General features: G+C 40.5%; 2 protein-coding genes across 2 annotated transcripts; one reads left to right on the top strand and one right to left on the bottom strand.

Annotated features, from left to right (window-relative positions):
* The first annotated feature begins 2,291 nt into the window (after positions 1-2,291).
* Positions 2,292-10,622, top strand: slc25a44a (solute carrier family 25 member 44a). Its single transcript, XM_085462455.1, has 4 exons — positions 2,292-2,607; positions 5,178-5,873; positions 6,879-7,006; positions 8,893-10,622. Exons 2-4 carry the CDS (start codon positions 5,240-5,242, stop codon positions 9,082-9,084), a joined length of 954 nt encoding a protein of 317 aa, XP_085318581.1. The 5' UTR covers positions 2,292-2,607; positions 5,178-5,239; the 3' UTR covers positions 9,085-10,622.
* An 870-nt stretch (positions 10,623-11,492) lies between these two features.
* On the bottom strand, positions 11,493-19,159 carry skic8 (SKI8 subunit of superkiller complex). Its single transcript, XM_085462456.1, has 11 exons — positions 19,042-19,159; positions 18,652-18,701; positions 18,530-18,557; positions 17,715-17,820; positions 15,658-15,830; positions 14,545-14,693; positions 14,203-14,296; positions 13,137-13,230; positions 12,865-12,957; positions 12,345-12,423; positions 11,493-11,736 (listed from the first exon to the last, which is right to left on the bottom strand). Exons 2-11 carry the CDS (start codon positions 18,661-18,663, stop codon positions 11,647-11,649), a joined length of 918 nt encoding a protein of 305 aa, XP_085318582.1. The 5' UTR covers positions 18,664-18,701; positions 19,042-19,159; the 3' UTR covers positions 11,493-11,646.
* Positions 19,160-22,402: the final 3,243 nt, after the last annotated feature.

Below are 22,402 nucleotides of genomic sequence, written 5' to 3'. Positions count from 1 at the left end.
TGAGCTACAATATAGTGGTTTATGAGTTATATCAACATTTATAAAACATACTGTATAGCTTATTAAGTGAGGGTTGTTAACAAGAACATCGTTTTTCACCCATGCAGTGATAACTAATGCATCTGCTTGTAGAGTAATTAAAAGAAAACATCCGTAATATATATTTGGTGAATGGTTTTTGGTGTTTACCAATTAAACTGTTGTGTAAATTATGTCATAATTAGTAATTATTATTAATTATGTCATAATTAGTTGCATCATTTGCAAATTTAAACATAACATTTTAGAAAACCTGAAACATAAACAAGTAATTACCTCAATGTTAGTTGTTTCATTGTAATATCTGCTAATTTTATTAGCTCCCAAATAGTGGTATTCAATAAAAAATAAAAATAAAAAAAACTCAAAATGAATGTCTGTAATGAGAGCAGTTATACTGGAGCTCTTATTACATGTAAATTAAGATGATGCTGATATTTATTAGCAATGTTGGATAACACATGCACAAGCAGAACAGATATAGTGAAGATCTCTTTATTTAGAGCATACTGTACACAGAACACCTGTGTATGAACTACAGGAAAGCAAGCTTAAGAAAACTTCATGTAACACATAATGACACCATGAAATTGTTGTTGAAGAGACTAAGGTGGCTCAGAGATGTTATACTGCTGAAGCCAGTATATTTAAAGCTTATCAAGAAATATCATGTATAAATATAACTCCAAGCTTGGCCCTTCTGAGAATGTAATCACTGTGAGCTTAACAGATATAAAGTTTGTCCCTGCATGTTATCAGTCTTCACTGAGACAACAGTAATTTGGGTGTATTTTATTTGTTATCTTCTTTATTGTATTTTATGTGATTTTCTTCCTATCCACCATCAGTCTGGAATAAACACTGCCTGACTGATTTACTTATATGTGGACTTAGACAAGAAGCTTGTTAACCATGTTCTAATCGTATTATGATCAGCAGCTAAGACAGAGATGAAGGCCATAAAGTTATTATTTAATAAATTTCAATATAGGGAGTGTGTGTGAGTAAGGTGTGGCTGTTTGTGCATGTTTTAACATGGTCCATAAAGTCTTTCCAAATTATTTTAAATGTATCAGGAGCATCGCATACTGTAAATATTCTAAAAGTTGAGATGCTGTTACCTGCCTCAGCCACTGATTCCAGCTCAGTAAGTCAGGGTCAGTATGAGCATACACTATAAATATTTTATGGCATCATTTTTTTAATCCCATGCATGTGCAGTTGTTAGATGTTAGACAAACTTTTATTTGATGACATGTTTATACACTATAGAAAAAAACAAAGAAACACCCAAAATATATATTACTGTGACTGTTTTACAGTGAGCTGCGATAGGTCGCACCCCCACCGATCTTAAACTGGATGATTGTTGAATAATGGTTGGATGAATCTTTTATAAGTAGTTTTTGTGTAAATTAGCACGTAATGATTCATATTGTTAATATTGTAATAATATTATTATATAATATTGTAATTGCAGTGTAAAAATTAAGGGTGAATTAGCTTATGATTGGCAGACTGCCTTAATATGTATCGACTGGGGAATTTTCATTATCTAATAGCTTACTGACATCCAAATAGTGGTTTCTAATAAAAACAAAAGTTTTAACATCCAAGGTAACACTCTAATTTTATTTCTATCTATATTCTGAAGAATTTTACCTCTTTTAAAAAGGCCCTGTCATTTGATTTGTTTAATATTTCAAGATTATCCCAACTGGGTCTTCCGTTGGACTGAGGTCATACTTATTAAACTTATTTTTCACACTGGACCAAATTAGACAACACAAACTGATACCAATATATTTAAATATATCAGTTGTGCTTTAAATTAGTATAAGGTGGGATTTGCGACGGCTTAAAACCAAGAAAAAATGTCCCATATGTCAAACATTAATTATTCAAAATGTATTTCATAGTTAGTTTATATACATGAACTAATGAGGAATTCATTTGTGCACACAGAAGCACTAATATGAGTCACTGTGACTTTAAAAAGCACAGGCCCCACGTGACAGTATAGCGCCACCGTCTCTTTCCCTGCGACCTTCAATGCGCCTCGGACTATTCAAGGATAAAGTTTTAACTGTCAGTTACAGGTGACAAATTTATTGTGCATTTATAGACTGCCACCGGTAAACACAACAAACAAACAATAAACCACGTTTATGGATTCATTTTGATTGAGTAAAAACTTCTACATTATTAAAAATTTCTCATTGGTTGTGTGTGATTTGTTGGAATTCGAACGCTTTTTTCAGGACCTAAAGGCACCATCATCGTCGTACAAGCAGGTAACTACGTAAACATACCAGCTATAGGGGTCACCTGGAAGAGCAAACAGCTCTCCGTCCCCTGATTTCTTTAGCAGAGGTTTAAGCAGATTTGTAACAACAGTTTGCGGAAGAACACAGGTCATGACCTATCACGTTTGAGGGCATTTGTTCGCAGCACTGATGGACGGAAGACATGACCCTTCTTGTAGCAGAGCAGGCCGTGCGAGTTTAAGAAAACAACTCAGGTTTGCAGCAGTGGCAACGGAAGAGGAGCTTCGTGACCGCCTGCAAGGTTAGTTGGTGTGTTTGTGGGTGATTATGTTTAATCCTTGTTTCTTTAAAAAGGACGAATTCGCACAGCATGGAATCAGTAGCGTTGTTTGCTAGCTAACAAACTGCAAGTGCACACTGCCTTTGCACGTGCTTCCGCTTTTCTCGACCAGCCTTTTTGAAGGAGTTAAAGTTCGATTAGACGTTCACACAGGGCAGTGCTGCGACTCTTGTTGTGGACGTAAGGTCGTGTTAGGTCTTAGTGTACATGGCGCAAATAGGTCTATTTAGTTTAACTACCCCCTCCCTGCTCCCCCGTCACATAACAGAAAAGCGACGTTATGTACAGGGGCGTTCCCACGTTTTTCTTTCTAAGAGGTTGCACCAGAACAAGGGTGGGCACCATTTGTTTTTCTTCAACTACACCCCACCCCCAGAGCTAGATTGTGCAATTTACACAAATTGTGTAAGACTGTGTAAATTAGAACTCATATTTAAATTGTTTTACATTTTTTTTATTTTTTTTAAATTTGTCAGAAGGTTTATTAAGCCTTCCAGTTTAAAAAGAAAAAAGAAAAAAAAGAACTCTCTGGCAATTATTTCAATGGTTCAGGCTTTGCAGGGATTAAATGACATAGTTTTGATTTACTGACATTTATGTCCTGGTGCAGAGTAGGGCTGCCACGATTTGTCGACTAGTCACGATTACGTCGACTATCAAAATCGTCGACGACTGATTTAATAGTCGACGCGTCGTTTGAAGCTTTGTAAGATCACAAAAGACGCAGGAATAAGTGGCAGGATTTAAGAGTGTAATAACGGACTGAAACAGAAGATGGCAGCATTGCATGTACAAGGATGTCAGCCACCGTTAAACCCCGAAGAAGAAGAAGAAGCAGATGTGTCCCAGAATTCATAGCGCGGCCCAGCGCAGTTTCCAACAGTGGCGGCAGCTGGTTAGTTTTAATGTTACTCTTATTATTCTTTCTGGGTCACAAAATAAACGTTTAACATATTTTCAGGCGAGAATGTAGCTGTGTAAACCTCAAATATCTGCTCAGTTTATCAGGACACCACATATTTTCAAAAGCGCTCCGACGTTTTCGGAGACGTCTGTTACCCACTAGCTCGTTAGCAAGCCGGGGGCTAGGCTCACTAGCGCCGTGAGAACACCGGACTCCCCGCAAATCGTTTTCAAACCCACCGCCGTCTTTCGCTACTCAGGTTAAATATATATGAGTCACATAGATAACTTAAAATGTTATTGTTTGGCTTTTTTTTTTTAGTATTTTATTTGTTCCTGAGTAAATCGGTTTGGCTGAGATTAAAGTTATAGTTTTTACACAGCTGAATAAACGTCAAGCAGACAACTGATTATCAGAAGTGTGAGATGCTCCAGAATATACTCCAGTGTCCTGTCATATTTTAGATAGCAAGGAGTTTATTAAACTTCACCGAAACAATCCGCAAATTTCATTAAAATTTAATAAACTATCATCTTGTCTTTATTTTTAGTTAGCACAGACCTTAATCAGAATCAGAATCAGAATACTTTATTGATCCCTGGGGGAAATTATTTTTTGTTACAGTGCTCCATTTTAAACCAACATTAAGACAAGACAGACAATACGCTAACTAAGAATAAACACTTAAAGCTGTAAGCTAATGATAGTTATATAAGAGCAGATGCTGCTGGTGCAATAAGCTGTAGTTTTGCGTCCAATGGATGATGATCTGATTAGTCGACTATCAAAATAATCGTTTGTGGCAGCCCTAGTGCAGAGGGTGCGCTCACTTCTTTTGTGTAACTTGCTCACTTATAATACAAAAAAGAAACTGTAGCATGCGACAATAAGATGATAGAAGAAAACTCCCAGAGCATTAAAAGTCAGCATTTTATTTTTTTAAAGGAAATCACCTGTGAACTGTGAACAACCTTTTGTGGCGGAGGGGGTACTGTGTTCACCCTGCCAGTCGGGGGGCGTGAACAACCAACTTTATGAACATAATAACTCAAGAAAAAAGGATTTTAATATTATAGCTGCACGTAGTAAACATCTTGGTGGGGTTCGAATTCTGGTGACCTCAATTTCTAGGTCAAGGTCAGAGGTCAAATTTTCTGAAAATCTCGTGAACACAAAACTCAAGAAAAATGTACATAGATGCATCTGCCAGGAGGCTGAGGGGTCGCACTGGCATCTGCCAGTATTTTTATTTTGGAACTCTTCTGATTGGTTGCCTGTTGGAGGTGAAAGGTTAGAACAGCACGTCAGTGGGATAGCTGCTTACACAGCCAGAGGCACGTGGCTAAAAGTAGAATAGGTCTCCTTTTAAAGGAAAAAGTACCTGATATTCACTTGTTTGAGCTCTTCTCAGTTGATTTTCAGTGGAAGTGTATGAAACGGTCACACTAAAAGTAACGTCCCAAAATGCAGTTGCAGCTTTTGTTACTGTTTTTTTTTCACCATGAAATTGTGAGGAAATGGTTATGTTTCCTATCAGTAATCTGGGGTCTAAATTCTGAATGAACAAATACATGTGTTCTTATCTGACTGCAGGACTTGTAATGGTGAGTGGTTCTGGTTCTTGCAGGCAGGATGGTGATCAGTGCTGATCTGCAGCTTTAGTGGTGCGTCGCTGCCCAGGCCGGCACCATGCAGCAGAAAGGTGCAATCCAGATTATCGAATGGGAGGACCTGGACAAGAGGAAGTTTTACTCCCTGGGTGTCTTCATGACCTTGACCACCAGGGCCACCGTCTACCCAGCCAGCGTCATCCGCACCCGCCTGCAAGTACAGAAGGGGAAGAGCCTCTACTCAGGAACCTTCGATGCCTTCTGCAAGATTCTCCGAACGGAGGGTGTGCGTGGCCTTTATCGTGGCTTCATGGTCAATACGCTAACCCTGATCGCGGGACAGGGTTACATCACCACCTACGAGTTGGTGCGCAAGTATGTGAACCAGTACTCGCCCAGCAACACAGTGAAGTCTGTGGTGGCAGGAGGGATGGCGTCCCTGGTGGCTCAGACCATCACTGTGCCCATAGACATAGTGTCACAGCATCTGATGATGCAAGGACAAGGGGAGCACCTGACACGCTTCAAGGCCAAACCCAAAGTGGGTCTTGCAACCACGAAGCACAAACTGAGTTTCGGACAGAGCCGTGACATTACGGTGCAGATATTTTCTGCCGATGGCTTCAGAGGATTTTACCGGGGCTACGTGGCATCGCTGCTCACGTACATCCCGAACAGTGCACTCTGGTGGCCTTTTTATCATTTTTATGCAGGTAGGTCACTTTTTAAGCATCATGTAAAATACTCAGTAGGGCTGCACGATTAATCGTTAGAAAATCGCGATCTCGATTCATACTTATGTGCGATCTCATTTCCAAATGACAACGATTTAAAAAAAAAAAAAAAAAAAGACGATGACGATTGTACCGCATTTTGATCCGGGACGTACTCTGCATGAAAACAAGCGCTCACTCTTCCTGCTCAACAAATGACAAGGGCGGAGCCTTATACCACGTGATACAGAAGCTGTGCCATGTGATGCTAAAATTAGCAGGGAAAAAACAACGGAGAGCACGTCAGGGATGACGAGAAAGTGACAGGAGAAAATCCGTCCCGGTCAACCAACCAAACATCAATAACGGGAACCTTGTACAGCGCTTCCCTATACACGTCGAACTCCCGCAGGCACAAAGAAATTACGGAGGCTATCACTTATCACCTGACCAAAGATATGGCTCCCATCAACACTGTGCAAAACGAGGGATTTAGGAAAATGATCAACACCCTAGACAAACGCTACACAGTGCCGTCCCGCAACTATTTTTCTATTGTTGCGCTACCTGCTCTATACACGCAGCGTCGAGCAACGGTGGAGACGGAATTTCAAGCAGTACAACATTTTGCGGCAACAACAAAATGTGAGACATTTGTTGTTTTTATGTTTATTTATTGTTTTTATGTTCAGTCTAAACTGTTACGAAGTTGATGTGCAGTTAATAAGTGCAATAAATATTTATACTGGAAAAGAAAATCGTGAGAGAATCGTGATCTCAATTCTAAGCCAAAAAATCGTGATTCTCATTTTATGCAAAATCGTGCAGCCCTAATACTCAGTATGCAAAATAAAAACGAAACCATACAAGAGAGTCAGAAGGATGTCTTCAGTGGGCCGGAAGCTGGTAATGAAGATCGCAGCTTCAACAGTTGGATCAGGAAAACCTGTGGATATGAATCACTTTGGCCTTACGCTGTTTACTTTGTATCTTTTGTGTTCTCAGAGCAGTTATCCCTATTAGCACCAAGTGAGTGCCCCCACCTGATTCTGCAGGCTGTTGCAGGACCGATGGCAGCAGTAACTGCCTCTACTATCACCAACCCCATGGATGTTGTTCGAGCAAGAGTCCAGGTAAACTCAGATAACCCACAGCTGTGCGTGACACTAAAGCTAAAAGCTGTTTCACAGGTCCTCTGCATCCATGAGCTTTTCAAGACATTACCTCCCAGAGCTGTATGCGAGAACACAAATATGCATTTAAGTGTGATCCAAATAAAATGGATTTCATGCTGCCAGCTCATTAGTGCATGGTAATGCCTGAGGCTATGTGGAAATGGTGCACAGTGAGTGTAAGATAAGATAAGATAACCTTTATTAGTCCCACACGTGGGAAATTTGTTTTGTCACAGCAGGAAGTGGACAGTGCAAAAGTTATGAGGCAAAAATTAGAATACAATAAGAATAAATACAGTACACAGCTGTACAGAATAGAATAAAATAAAATACTATATACAGTAGAATAAAATAAAATAAATATACAATAAGATAAAAATAGAATACAAATACAAATACTATATACAACTGAGTAAAAATACAACGATGACAGAAAGGATTATTGCACTTAGTATTATTGCATATGTATGGATGTGTGTGCTTGATCAGTTAAAGTCTTTATTATGGAGTCTGACAGCAGTGGGGAGGAAAGACCTGCGAAATCTCTCCGTCCCACACCGTGGGTGCCGCAGTCTCCCACTGAAGGAGCTGCTCAGTGCTGTCACAGTCTGCTGCATGGGGTGGGAGATGTTGTCCAACAGGGATGACAGCTTAGCCGCCATTCTCCTGTCACTCACCACCTCCACTGGGTCCAGAGGGCATCCTAGAACAGAGCTGGCCCTTCGGATCACCCTGTTCAGTCTCTTCCTGTCCCCAGCAGAGATGCTGCCGCCCCAGCAGACCACACCATAAAAGATAGCAGAAGCCACCACAGAGTCATAGAAGGTCTTCAGGAGTGGGCCCTCCACTCCAAACGACCTGAGTCTCCGCAGCAGGTACAGCCTGCTCTGCCCTTTCCTGTAGAGGGCGTCTGAGTTATGAGTCCAGTCAGGTCTATTGTTCAGATGAACACCAAGGTACCTGTAGCTGTCCACAGCCTCAATGTCCATACCCTGGATGTTCAGTGGTTGCAGTGGAGAATGCTTGTGCCTGCGGAAGTCTACCACCAGTTCCTTGGTTTTACTGGCGTTGATCTGGAGGTAGTTCAGCTGGCACCAGTCCACAAAGTCTTGGGTCAGACCTCTGTACTCCTTGTCGTCCCCATCAGTGATGAGGCCGACTATTGCAGAGTCATCAGAGAACTTCTGCAGGAAGCACTGGGTGGAATTGTGGGAGAAGTCTGCAGTGTAGATGGTGAAGAGGAACGGAGCCAGAACCGTTCCCTGTGGGGCCCCCGTACTGCAGACGACCCTGTCCGACACACAGTGTGTGACCAAACTGAGTTTTTCTAGTAGTGAGAGAAGAAGAAGTATGATAAATATGTAACCAGAATCCTTTATTTTTCTCTACTAAATGCTACAAAGACTAGTAAACATTATGGGGTGACTGGTTGAGTGTTCAATGTGGACCAGACTAACATAAAGATTTTGTGTGACACATTTTTGTCACCTCACTAGGAAGTATCCAGGAGGCATCCTTAGGCTTACTAGTTAATGCCCAAACCACCTCGACTGGCTTCTTTTAATATGAAGGAGCAGAAGCTCTACTCTGAGACAAAATCTGTGAAATTTCTTTGCATCTTGTTTCAAAGTTTTCTCCAGAAAGTTGTTAAAGCATGTTCCTCTGTATAGTCTGGGAGTCTGTGAGCTCCTGTACTGATAAATCAGTAATGCTGACACAGTCCATACTGCAGCAGCAAGCATAAATTAGGCATTAATAATGTTTTGTCGTTGTTTTGGTGAGTTTAAACCTCACGATAAGTTTTATTTGCACTTAGCAAAGGTGATGTGTCCTGTCTGTTTAAGGTGGAGGGACGAACGTCTGTTATTGGGACATTCAAGCAGCTGCTGGTGGAGGAGGGGGCGTACGGGCTGACCAAGGGGCTGTCTGCCCGCGTCATTTCCTCCACGCCCACGTCAGTGCTCATTGTGGTCGGATACGAGACTCTGAAGAGACTGAGCCTGCGAGCTGACCTGATTGAGTCCAGACACTGGTGATAACAGACGGGAGGGACGCAGGTCTGCCTCACACCAGCCAACAGCTCAGAGATTTCAACAGGCGCCACATGGAGCAGCGTCATTTTAAAAGCGCACGTGTCGATGTTTGTCTGTAGGTATGCCAGGGAACTACAGCTTTTCTTATCTTGTCTTTTTTTCTGTTTGCTGCTGTGGAATCTAAAGTTAAGAGTGAAACCAATATTTCTGCCAAAACTAAACTCTCTTTTTCAAAAAGGAAATCATGGTTACTTTTAGAAAATCCACTGAAACGTAAAAATGCTACATTCGATTGCTCCTATATGGCCCGTTTTTGTTTTTTATGATTATATATGCAGAAAAATCAGGGTTTTTACTTGTTCCTTAGCTGGAGTATGTTGGCTGAATTCATATTTTAAAACTGAGCTGCTCAACAAAACAAATATATTTCTGCAGGGGGATTTCAGTGTGCCAAAGTCTGGAGACAAATGGCCTAGTTTCTCTACTAAAAAGCGTAAGAGAGCTTGTAACCAGAGCGCATTCCAGTGACAACAACAGTGTAAAGGATCTCTCCGGAGTTTAAGCCTAAATAACATGCAAATGTCATTAGATTATACACAAGAGTGGAAATTCAAGCTAGAATTCCCAAACTATAATGTGCTCAGTGTTCTGTTAACAGTTATATTTATGTCTAGAGGTCCTTGTGAAACGTGGCCTATTATAATTATGTGCAACTTACTTTTAACTCCTTTCAGTAAGCTGACATTTGGTCTGTGGAGTCAGTCATGCAGGTTTCATTGTGAATTTTATGCGTGTTTATGTTGATTGGGCCAATCAGGAAGGTGAAAAGAGTTTCTGCTTCTTTTGGTTTCTTGTAGGTTGACTCAAAAGTGAGTGTGAGGAGAGCTTTAGACCAACATGTCTAAGCATTTCACTGCATATCGTACTGTGTATGACTGTGTACGTGACAAATAAAATTTGAATTTTGAAATTTGAATTTGACATTAGAGATGGAAATCTGGTAGTTTCTTTGTGGTAATCCTGTATGCGATTTATACGGAACAAATCTGCTGCTGTTCAGTTACAGAAGGTGGTATTTTGCTGTTGGGTAAATGAGAGCAGTCAGTAAAGGCATTGGCACCACACCAGCAAACAAAAACTATGTAAATGCCTTCAGAGTTCACGGGTCATTTAATGAGTGTGAGGTAAGCTGTGATGCTCCGGTTAAAGCTGCAATGTTTTGAATTGACTTAACTACTGCCCAAAAAACTCCATATCTCAGCGACACCTGATACTGTGTACCCTTATCTTATTTTTTCTTTAAATAAACTCTTTCAGCATTTGCAAACATTGTTTTTCAGTGTAAATATGGTGTTCCTGTGAATAAGTGGACTCAACATGTCCTTCAGTATCACAAAAGCACATAAAGTGGATTTTTACCTGTATGGAAGATATTTACCTTCTACCTGCCAAATATGAATAGTAAAAAAAAAAACAAAAAAACTGAGTACCTGTGGACATTTGGTGAAAAGTAATAAAGGACTTGGATTCACCGGAGTGGCTGGTGAGGCTCAGTGTTGTTTTGTGGTTGTAGTACACAATTCCTCCCACTAGAGGGTGCTTTATAACCTCCTGTCGGCTTGCAATCCAAACGTGTTTTTTTGCCTTTTGCCAGAAGGTTCTGTGACGTCAGACCTGCAGGATAAAGGATCAAGATGAATGATGAATAGTGGTCCATGAAGCATAGAGTTCATCCACCAATTTCAGTGAGCAACCAGCAGCAGAACTGGGGAGCTGACAAAAGTCTGTCACTTTGGTAGTTTAACAAAAGCAACGATTTTGACATGAAGCTGCCAAACTCACTGAGCAATGAGTAAATTTCCACACATGAATAATGGAATTGAATGAATGAAAAAAGTTTTATTTCATCATAAAGAGTAGAATTTTATCTATATATACTATTTTAAGTAAAGGATATCTAAAAGGTGGCTGTAGCTCTGGGTGAGAAAACAGAAGCTGTTTGGGAGCTAATACTCATTACTTACTGAATACAACAATTTTGTACATTTTTAGTCAAAAAGAACAATAAAAGCAGGTTATTCTTTAGGTATATCGTGATTTACAAGTCCTTACTGAACTGACCGTGCAGTGTTGCAGTTGGTTTCAAATGCCCTGAGATGATGAAAGAAGAAAATCCTCAGCTCAAGGCTTCACAACTGGATTTGACTAACAAATAAGGTGACGTCGTCTTTTATGTATAATCTATCGATGGATTGTTTAAGGTCATCAGTTGCGCTGTTAACGCCTATTTTCTGTTTCAAAATTCTGGTTTCATATATGAATAAAAATATCACATCAAATCGGACACTGCCATGAAACTGATTCATGACAGAGAGCGCTCCGTTCTGAAAGAAATGCGATGAACGCCAAAATACAAAAACAACCCTTTTATTTGACCGCACTCGGCCGGTGCAAAACAGTCCATCACATTTACAGCTTTAATCTCTCCCTCCCTTCATTATCAATTTCTATAAGTGATTTGAGTTGACAGCTGTGGAGGTCCTCTCTCAGCCTGGATGTGTCTCGTCACATGGGACAGTCGTAGATGTGGATGGCACGGTCGTCCCCAGCTGAGATGATCTTTGAGCCGGTGCTGTTGTACTTTACACTCCACACCTGTGGAGAGGAGGATTGATCAAAACGGGCAGCTCTGAGCACCTTCACTGCATATGTATGACAACGCACACCACAACAGCCCTGTATACTGTACTATAATTTAACACTACTTCAGTATTTCTAACTGTTTTTTAGCTGAAGTGCATGTGTGTGTACGCAAGCTTTAAAAATATCTAAAAAATGCAGTCTGACCCTAACTGAGCAGTGCAGAAGGCAGAAATGAATCCGAAGAGAGCAAACAGATTAAAAAGACCGATGTCTAAACAGAGAACAAAGTAAAGCTGAGCAGTTAATTGGCTGCAAACTGTCCCTGTAGATTTTCTGGTTTTGCCGTCACAAAAACAATAATGGCAGCTGCCTCTGATGTCGTCCCTGAGGACACGTGCTATTTTATTAAAGGCTTTGTTGGAAAACAGATCAAACTGCCCACAGGCATCAACCAGAGATCTAATGACAGCCAGGCTTATTGGTTTTCCACTCAGCTCAACCATCAGACAGAGGTCACGTGACGGGCCGCTGGATGACACCAGGCATATTGATTTAACTGACAGTAACAGGATTTTATTACTTTGAATTTGATTGTTAACACGTTAAAAACGCAGAGTCACCTGGTCTTGATGGTCGAAGAATGTGTTGATGCATGCTCTGGAGCCGGCGTCCCACACCTTCACACTCTTGTCAGACGAGCTGAAAAGGGGGGCAGAAATTAGAAGATCTTACAGATTTTATCTTGGCCAGCTCAGTTTGACTCAGCATTGTGGAAACTGAAAAACAGCTTTCACTGACTAAAGTTTCACACGAGGAGAGCAAAGCATGAGAAAGCAGAATGAGGAAACAGACTTTGAAATCCCTGACATACAACTGATGAGGGTGGATCTGCCATTATATTCAAACACATGCACAACAGCATCGTGTTTCAAGTCTCTTTCCTGAATAGTATCGTCACTTTATTTATCCTGTGTGAACATGAAGCAGAAAATATTGACCTGGAGGCAGAACTTCTAAATCACACGATGTCTCCAAGTAATAACAGATGTGATTTTTCCATGTGTTTTATTACAAAGTGCAGCTTTTAACTATCAGGATATAAACTAGCACTGTGCTACCATCTGAGGAGCTTCATGTTACCTTGAGACAAAATGAGTGTCATCAGGAGAGAAGGCGACACTGAGAACCCAGGACCCGTGGCCGCTTAGTGTGCCGGCCAAGTTGGCGTGTTGCCTGTGAAGTGATTCCAGCAAAGTTAATTAAGCAAACAGAATGCATTGTAATCTTTATTATACCATAACTTTGCTGTTTAATAGTAGCGCTAGCTTTAACTCCATGTCCTTCAGGATCAATGAACTCATATATCATCTACAGAGTTAAAGCTGCTGTCTGGAAGAAGCTCCCAAACCCACACGTCATATATTTTGATGTAGCCGTCGTCTGAAGCTGTCACCAGGAGCTGGGAGTCCGGGGAGAACGTGAGGGATCTGATGGGCATGGCATGACCTGCGGAGACGGTAAACACTCTGTAAGAGTTCTCACACATGTTGGTGATCTTTGTGACATACATTTAAAAACTTTGAAGCCCTTTTTATTCTTAAGACTATGCTGTCTGCATTTCCTTCACTGTTTAGCCACAATTTAAAAAAATATTTAATCATGTTTAGCTTTTAAATTTTAAACTGTGTTTACTTATTTATCATCCAGAGAGAACAGAAAATTCCTTGTGCCAGCGTTTCTATATGAGATATCCTGCTTTCCTGTGTTTTAAGTGCTGACAATCAACAAAGCCAAACTGAATATTAATTTCGTTCACTGGTTGGCTTCCTGGCATTGACCTCGCTTATAATGCTGCTTTTAGTCCACAAATTTTAAATATGGCTGAGGTCGGGGCTTTGGGAAGACCAATCCAGAGGCTTAATGTTAGCCTGCCTTATCCATCCCAAAACCAGTACTGATGTGTGTTTGGGATCATTGTGCTGTTGGAACACTCAGTTGTGTCCAACTTTTGACCGTACAGATGTTAAATTGAGATGTAAATTAATAATTTGGAGGTATTCCTCCTCCTCATTTATTATTCCATCCACTTTGTGCAATGTACCAGTGCCACTGTCAGCAAAACAGCCCCAGAGCATGATGCCACCACTGCCATGCTTTGAAAGAAAGCAACTGGGACATATATAGCCTCACTGTCCCTGCTATAAATTAGGCCCATACCTGTGAGGTCTAAGTACCCCTAACCCTAATGCAGTAGGAATATGTCATTTCTGGCTTCTGAAACTTGTTTTGCAATTTCTTAGCAATAAAAGGGCCAAACAGGAAAGTAAATCAATAAATAAACACTTATTTTTCACCAGATAACCTGACTAGTGTTAGTCATCATAATCGATGATGACTCACAGAGTTCATCCAAAATGAGTAATGAAATGAAAATAATTGGTTGTTACTTTTAAAATGAATTCTGATGACTGAACCAACCTTCCAACGTGTGGAGTAGCTTTCCAGTGGCGATGTCAAAGATGTTAATGATTCCATCGATAGCTCCGCTGGCCAGATACTTGCCATCTGGGCTCTGAGAAGCAAGGACCAGTAAACTGATTACTTTATATGTAACAACTGTAGCGAAATGAGACTGGATCACATTTAACCTTTGGCCCTGGAAAGAATGAGTTAAGAGGTAAAACAAAGGGATACACTGTGGTGAATGAGCAAATCAAGATGAGTTACTGGAAGACTAAAGCGGTGACATCTCGTCCCTCAGAGACTGAGCTTGACAAAACACCACCGAGCTGACCAAAACCAGAATTTACAGCTCCTTACATAAGCTATGCTCAGGATGAATTTTCCTCGCGTGTCCAAAGAATATTCCTTCTTTCCGCTGTCTACACCAAAGATGTTGACCTTGCCAAGATGGCTTCCTGTGGCAATGTACTTGGAGTCTGGTGAGAAGGCCACAGTCCATGCATCCACTACAGAGGAGAGCAAAGAAAGATTAAAACCAAAAAAAATGCTTAAATCTGGACATCACCACAATCTTTGTTTGCCATTTCCACAAATGAACTATAACCCTGATTTTTTCACACATCATCAAAGTGAAAATACAAAAGCAGCAGATCAAACATTAGCCTGGCAAAGTGCATCTTAATGTGTGCTACACTGTTAACCCAGGAACTAAGATTATACAGAGTATTCCCAAACTGCAAATGTGGTCAAACTATTTCCTGCTCCAGAGCTACGTGTGAGAAAAGCTGCCCAAAGCTTTATCAAACCTTTGATAAAGGGAGAACTTTATCAAAGTCATGGAGGAAGAACCAATTAAGTGTTGGCGCCTGGATTACTTTTATTAAAATGATATGGGAAAAAGCTCTAAGAGTACTCTTGCAGTTTCTAAACCTTCACACTATCTGTACAGGACCTGAATGGATGCGTGCATCGAGGGAGCTGGAGGCAGCGATGGCCCCGTTGTGTCACAGGTTCAGGTGTTTTCACAAGTCTACTTTTAACCAAACGAGCGCTTTGTTCACTAATGTAAAGATCATTAAAGAATCCGATCAATATAACATCAATTCATAAAAATAGCAAGGAAACAAAGAGTTAGAACAGTGAAATTAATTGTCTTAAGGAGGGAATAAAGAAAAAGTCTGCAATAGAACCGCCTGCTGAGTGAAAGAGAGTGTCACTAATGTAAAGTGACATGAAGAACAGCTGGGCTGAAGATACACAACATTTCTGGGTGTAAGTGTTCCTGGAAGGTGAGTGTACAAAAAAAATTAAACAAACATGTATAGACTGCACAGCAGAGCAGGCAAGCTACCATCCTCTGCACGTTTGTTGAATATAAACTGGGCAACGGTTTGCTCTGTAGTGACCTCACTTAAGTGCCAAGTGGTAAAAAAGGCAGCAGCAAACAAAGTGTGTGAGGTCAGGTCTTACCTGGCCCAGCGTCCATCGACTTTATCTGTTTCCCGGACTCGAGGTCCCAGAGACGGATGTGTGCGTCGAGGGAGCTGGAGGCAGCGATGGCCCCATTGTGACTGATGTCTACTGACACCACCCCCAGCTGGTGGCCCTCCAGCGTCCACTGCAGCTCCAGCTTCTCATCTGACCTGCACGGACAGCACGACACTGAGATTATTTGCAGAAGTGGGAAGTAATGGAGTGAAAATACTCCATTACTGTACTTAAGTACAGTTTTCAGGTATCTGTACTTTACTTGAGTAGAGTACTTTTTTCTGACTACTTTTTACTTTTACTCCCCACATTTTTAAACAAATATCTGTACTTTCTACTCCTTACACTTTCAAAACAGGCTCATTAGCTTTACTTTAACAAATCTGAAGTTAGTAATTATTTCACGTCACTGCGGGCCTTCATAAATCAAATTTGAGACTAATTAGTGACACATGACAGGCAGTTCTGTTTGTGTCTTAATCACCAGGAGATGTTGCATAAAAAGAGATGACATGTGCCAAAGTCAGGGGTTAAGTGGGTGGTGGGTTTTTTTTGGCACAACACCAAAACATCAGGTGTCCATAAGTGTGTGGTTGGGGTAATTCGGCATCTAGCTAGCCCTACAGAAGAGGAGCATAAAGGGACTGACTTTCTTTTAAGTGTCAGGTAATTTCAAATGCAGCGTTTCTATCAGCTCAACAAAAATCAGCAAACACACAAACTGTTTGTGTGCAGTTTCTCTCACAGTGTGTTGCAGCTCAAGGTCCAGCTGCTGTACTTCACAGGGACTGAATGAGAGCTAACTTCACTCAGAGATGGAGAAAATAAGAAAGACAAGACAGGAGAGGAAGAAGAGAGGTCAGATTTAAATGTAAGGGCTGCTCATTTAAAGCTTAAGATCTTGTGCTTTTAAATCACTTTTTGAGTCTGCACATGTGACATCATGTTTTTTCATATTGTGAAATGTGCTGCAAAACAAACTGAAGTAGACTAACTGTGCTATTTAAAGGTTGCATGAAAATCTTCTGCAGGTTAATGCAGGATAAACAGGTCTGTGTGCTGTACAGTGACGATTTAAAGTGTGTGTCTGGTGCACAGTGGCTTTGGTTTCATGGTGACCTTATGTATATCTCTGCTACAAAGGGCAGTAGAGATTAATCTGAAGTTAAACTGACGATGCTGAGACTCCTTCACTGAATTCTACCTTCATACCAACTTTAAACAGTCTAATGTAAAGACAGTAAACGGTGTTGTGTCAGTGTAGAGGATGGAAATCAGCCAGGAAAACTCTTGAAACATCTGCTGACATCTTGTTGAACTCAGCTGTGTACAGCCACAAACAGCAGTAAACCACAGAGGACTAATAGCACAGATCAGCTGATCACAGCCTGTACACTAAGAAAATCTACTGGAGTTTTCAACAGAAATTATTTTGAGTTGTGATTCTTTCTTTAGGGTTCCTCCACCTGCTAAAACCCCACTTTAACCCCTGACTGTGCTAATTTGCCTGTTTAGAGGCAAAGTCACCCTCTACAAAGCAGCAACAGAAAACAGAGCTATTTTGTTTTTAAACTTCCTTCTTTTTCTTCTATTTCAAACTGAGCACAATTAGAATTAAAAATCATGCTAAAGTTTGTATTCCCATCTTCTAATATTTTATTATTACATTAATAGAGTACAAGGCTCACTTAGCTTTGCATAAAAATATGTGGTAGAAACATCCGCCAAAGAGCAACTTTTTACTTTGTTACTTTGAAAGAAGAAAAGAAGAAATTGAATCAGTACTTCAACCTTTCCTGGAGTCTTGTGTAACACAAATATCTTAAGTACAGAATGTCTCTACTTTTTCCACCTCTGATTATTAGATCATGTCAAGTCAAATAAACTCCAGAGAAGCTCTTAAAGTGATGAGCAGAAAAAGTGAATTTAAGCAAACTGGAAACTGGCTTTTAAATGTCTTCTGATTTTTGTTTTTTTTAAAGGTTAGTACAGTGTTTTACGTGTGATCAGCAATAGTATCGTCCAAATAAAATGCATACCATTTCCAGACTTTCACCATGTCATCGAGTGAGCCTGTGACGATGGTTTCTGAGCCGTCTGCTTCACTTTTACCCCACGCTGCTGTCCAGATGGCATCATCGTGTGCTGAGAGGATACAAATGCAGAAAAAATTAAATAAATGTGAACAAAGGGGTGCTTTATCACGGTGACAACACGTTACATGTGCGTGTGTCAGGGAGAGTGACTGCAATCACTCTTAGAGAGATTGTTGAAGAATTGCAAATAGCTGGGACCTGGTTTATCAATTCAGACAGACTCCCAGCATGTTGCCATCAGTCTGAATGAGTCTTTGTCAATATGCACAACTCGAGGGAGTGGTATTCTGTTCCTATATAACAGGAAGGTTGCCAAATGTGAATTTCTATCTATACAGAAAGCAACAGATGTGTAATTTTCCTTATTTATCACAGTTAATCATTGTAATATAAGAAACTGATTGCATGCAATTACCAACATGATCCCATTGAACCATTCCGCAGATATTCAATTCAATATTATTTACATAGTGCTCAATCACAACAGCAGCTTAGCATTGTAAGATGGAGACAATAATAAGATCCCAGACTGCTGCAGACTGACTGTCTTCTGGCAAAATTTATGTAAGATTTTAGTGACATTGTTGGTAGGCTTGACAATCTCATTTTCATGACACGACTATATCCTATTGGATAAAACAGACAATTTTCAGTTTAAAAAACGTGATAAAGACTGCAACACTGTCAAGAAAGAAAAAAAAAACACTCGTTCTTATATTATAACTCATAACGTAGTGGGACCCAGCATGTTTACTCACCGTGTTCTTGCTTGAACAAAATGCTGTACTGAAATCAAAACACAAATTTAGAGTTACTCTAATTGCGGAGAAAAACAACAAGAAAACATCAAAGTATGAGGCTGGTTGTATTTACTGCTTACTTGAGTGCTCATTGTTTTGGTCCTGGATATCCAGTTACACTCACTTCAACCTAAGATTAAATAAGAGTCAGTGGCAGCAACCCAAAATAACTTCTGAAATAATGGACTCTGGCAATGAATTTAACCTCCAACGCACACACTGGACGCCGGGATAGTCGAAAATTAAAGTCCTACTACTTTAACCCAACTCTGAAGACCCAGAAAAACGAACTTAGTGAGGAAAAACTGATGCTAACGCCTGTTAGCTCTGTCTACCAGCGGTTACTGTATCACTGCGGCTTAACGATGCGATGAAATGCAGCTTCCTGTCAGCTACAGCTGAGTAAACTGAGCTAAATGTGCTAATTGTGTGAACCTGCTAACTGCGGCAATATAAGCGATAATACGTACCTCAGAAATCCCTTATACAATGTTATATTAAATTTTAGAGGCTAGGAGAGCTACATGTGAGACGCCATAATAACATTTGATGTAACTTCCGCTTTCAGCCGACTTCTTCTTCTGCATCATTCCCCCCCTAACTTTTTTCTACCTTAAGAGCTCGCTATCGCCGCTAGCGGAGAAGAAGTTCATACAATTAAAAAACTGTGGGTATTATTTTCATATTGAATACGAATTTCAACGCAAAGGAGATTTATATTTTAAAATTTGCACAATAATAGGTCATTTGTGGTCATAGGATAACATTTTTTCAGTCAGACAGAAAAATTGATACTCTAAATCTGATTTGTGACTTTGTATCCAGTTTTTCATTTCCTGGTAAAAACTGAAATTAAAGTTAATTTAAATAGTGTTTGCAGTAAAACAAACAAAAACAAAAAAACCCTTAAGAGTGGTGAGACCTGCTTACAATAATGTGGCTTTGCATGTAAGTTGTAGAAGATGTCAGATTTGCATTGGGATCGCAAGGACGATATTAGAAATGAGCACATCAAATAGTTCAGGTTGGAGACAAAATTAGAGAGGCAAAGCTCAGATAATTTGGAAATGTGCAGACAAAGGAAAGTGGATATATTCGGCAAAGGATGTTTTTTTCTTGAATAAACTCAGACTGTACCTATAGGATGTAGCAGCTCTGATATCAAGTCCTTTTTTGAATTCTTTACTTGAGCATTTTAGCAATTGCCATATTAGTCCTGATTTATCTGTCTTTTTGCACACTAATGGGGACCATAATGGACTAAAGGAACAACATGTTTTATTCAGTAAGACTCTAATTTGGTAATGGAGCCCATTGGAAAAGCTGTTTAAGAGGTCATAGGTCACAGGAGTAGTAGGTTTGTTTCCCAGTAAACTTCTATGAACTCCTTCTGAAATCACAAGAGTCACCCCTAGTGGCTATTATAAAGGATGCAGGTTTAAAGCTCTTCTGCACTGGTTTCAGTTTTCAGACAGAGGATATTTCCATCTTTAATGTACAGTTAAGTGTGGGCTCCTATAAGGTTCATGTATGAATAAATGACAACATGGTAAAATACAAATGTAATGATATAATGTTATAACTTACTTTTCACTAATGCAGAAAAAGTAAATTAAAAATCTCTTTGCCAGTCACAGTTGCTTCATTGTTTGTTTAAAATGTTGGACATTTGTGACGATGACAACTGGAAACACAGACATAGACTTATAGGACAGTCTCTTATTGTAGGGGGGCTTCATCATACATGCAGAAGAAGGGGAAAGCAAACATCGGCAAATAGGAATCCGTGGCTCCAGTATTAAACCTGAAACACGCTGCATACAGTACAACGTGTGGACCTGGATTCTTTTCTCTCAGCCTCGACTGGAACGCACGCATGTATTTTTCTTCAGGCACTTGATGCAGCAACAATAATGATGCAGCTATTTTCAGCATAGATGAGTTTCAGGGAAGTAATAATGGCAGGTAATGAACCTGTTGTTGTGGCAATGGCTGCATGCGGCGTACTGGAAGGAGGACAGCGATGTTGTCATTATGTTTGACATGACAAAACGAAGCACTGTAAGAGCAGAGCAGCATTGAATTGAATTTACTATTAACCCTGTTTGTAGATCAGATCAAGATTTTCTTAGATGAAGACAGGAGTTTCTATTTTAGTCTCGAAGAAAGAACAAACTGCTATTAATTCTTGTGGACTGAAAACTGAGAATAAAATTAGTGGCATTTACATTTAAAAAGAGATCAAGTCTGACAACAAACATCCATGAATACATCAGCAAGATGGCCCCAACCAACCGCACGCTCAGTGAATACCTCAGGCAGCAGAAACCCAAGAAAGAGGAGGAAGAGGAGGAACCATGATGGAAGGACAGGCCCCTGCACAGTATGCACCACCAGCAGATAGAGGAACTGCCTGACATCCAGAAGTCCTATTAGTGGCTAACAAAGCTGGACTGAAAGACAGTGCAGAGGCACTAATCATGGCAGCACAGAAACAAAATGGGAGACGCCTCCTAGGGTAGTCGAGAATGACTGAGCGAAGATCCTGTGGGACTTCCAGATACAGACGAACAAAATGGTGATGGCTAACCAACCAGACATAGTAGTGGTAGACAAACAGAAGAAGACAGCCATAATGATAGACGTAGCAATACCGAATGACAGCAACATCAGCAAGAAGAGAAGCTGGAGAAATACCAAGGGCTCAGAGAAGAACTCGAGAAGATGTGGAGAGTGAAGGTAACGGTGGTCCCAGTGGTAACCGGAGCACTAGATGTGGTGACACCCAAATAGGCGAGTGGTTCCAGCAGATCCCAGGAACAACATCTGAGATCTCTGTCTACAAGAGTGCAGTCCTGGGAACAGCTAAGATACTGCACAGGACCCTCAAGCTCAGGTCCTCTACCGGAAGCCTGGGAACCTGAGGGATAGACCACCTGCAGGGGCTAGAGTGGATTTTTTTGTATATGTATATATAGATTATATATCCTGGAGGGGTCGTGTAAAACTGTTTTATCAGAGTATCTGCATCTTACCAGGACACATTTAGAGACCACCAAGTCCCAAACAAGAGGGTTAGAGGGACTGTGGTGCCACAGGTTGCTGGTTTATGAATTGGACAGCTATGGCTGACGTCTTGTCTGGACTGCACTTTGTTATGAAGCGCCTTGAGGCGACTTTTGTTGTGATTTGGCGCTATATAAATAAAATTGAATTGAATTATCATTAACTTTTTTTTAAAATTCCTGCTTTCGTCCTTTGGTAAGGTTTAGGGACTAAACACTGCTTAGCAGTTTGTAGGGACATGATAAGGCTGTGCTGCGTCAGAGGACCTTTTCCAGGGTAAATAACAATAACATGCATCCACCACATGAGTGCTGGTTTGTAAATGGCACAAATACGTGACTTCCAGCAAGTCGACAGAGGTGTGCATGGGACCGCTGTATCTTTCACATTAACTTTTTACTTTTGCTCTTTGGTTAGGTTTAGACAACAAAACTAATTGGTACATGATCTCATGCTGTCCCTTTCAGACACTGAGGGGTCTATGAAAGGACCACTCATGACTCAGCTGATCATTAACACAAATATGTAATCAGCCAATCACATGAGAGCAACTGAGTGCATTTAGGTGTGTTGGCATGGTCAAGACGACCTGCTGAAGTTCAAACTGAGCATCAGAATGGGAAGAAAGAAGATTTAGGTGACTTGAAATATGGCATGGCTGTTGGTGATAAATGGACAGGTCTGAGTTTTGCAAAACCTCCAATCGACTGGTGTTTTCCCACATAAGCACCTCTAGAAAAGGATCTGGAACAGGGAAATATCCAG

Source organism: Copadichromis virginalis, linkage group LG7 (genome assembly GCF_057382275.1).
Source record: "Copadichromis virginalis isolate Kocher_CV1m ecotype Utaka linkage group LG7, C_Virginalis_male_GT1.1, whole genome shotgun sequence".
NCBI classification, from domain to species: Eukaryota; Metazoa; Chordata; class Actinopteri; order Cichliformes; family Cichlidae; genus Copadichromis; species Copadichromis virginalis.
The sequence above is the reverse complement of the archived record's forward strand: the minus strand, read 5'-3'. Positions and strand labels throughout refer to the sequence as shown.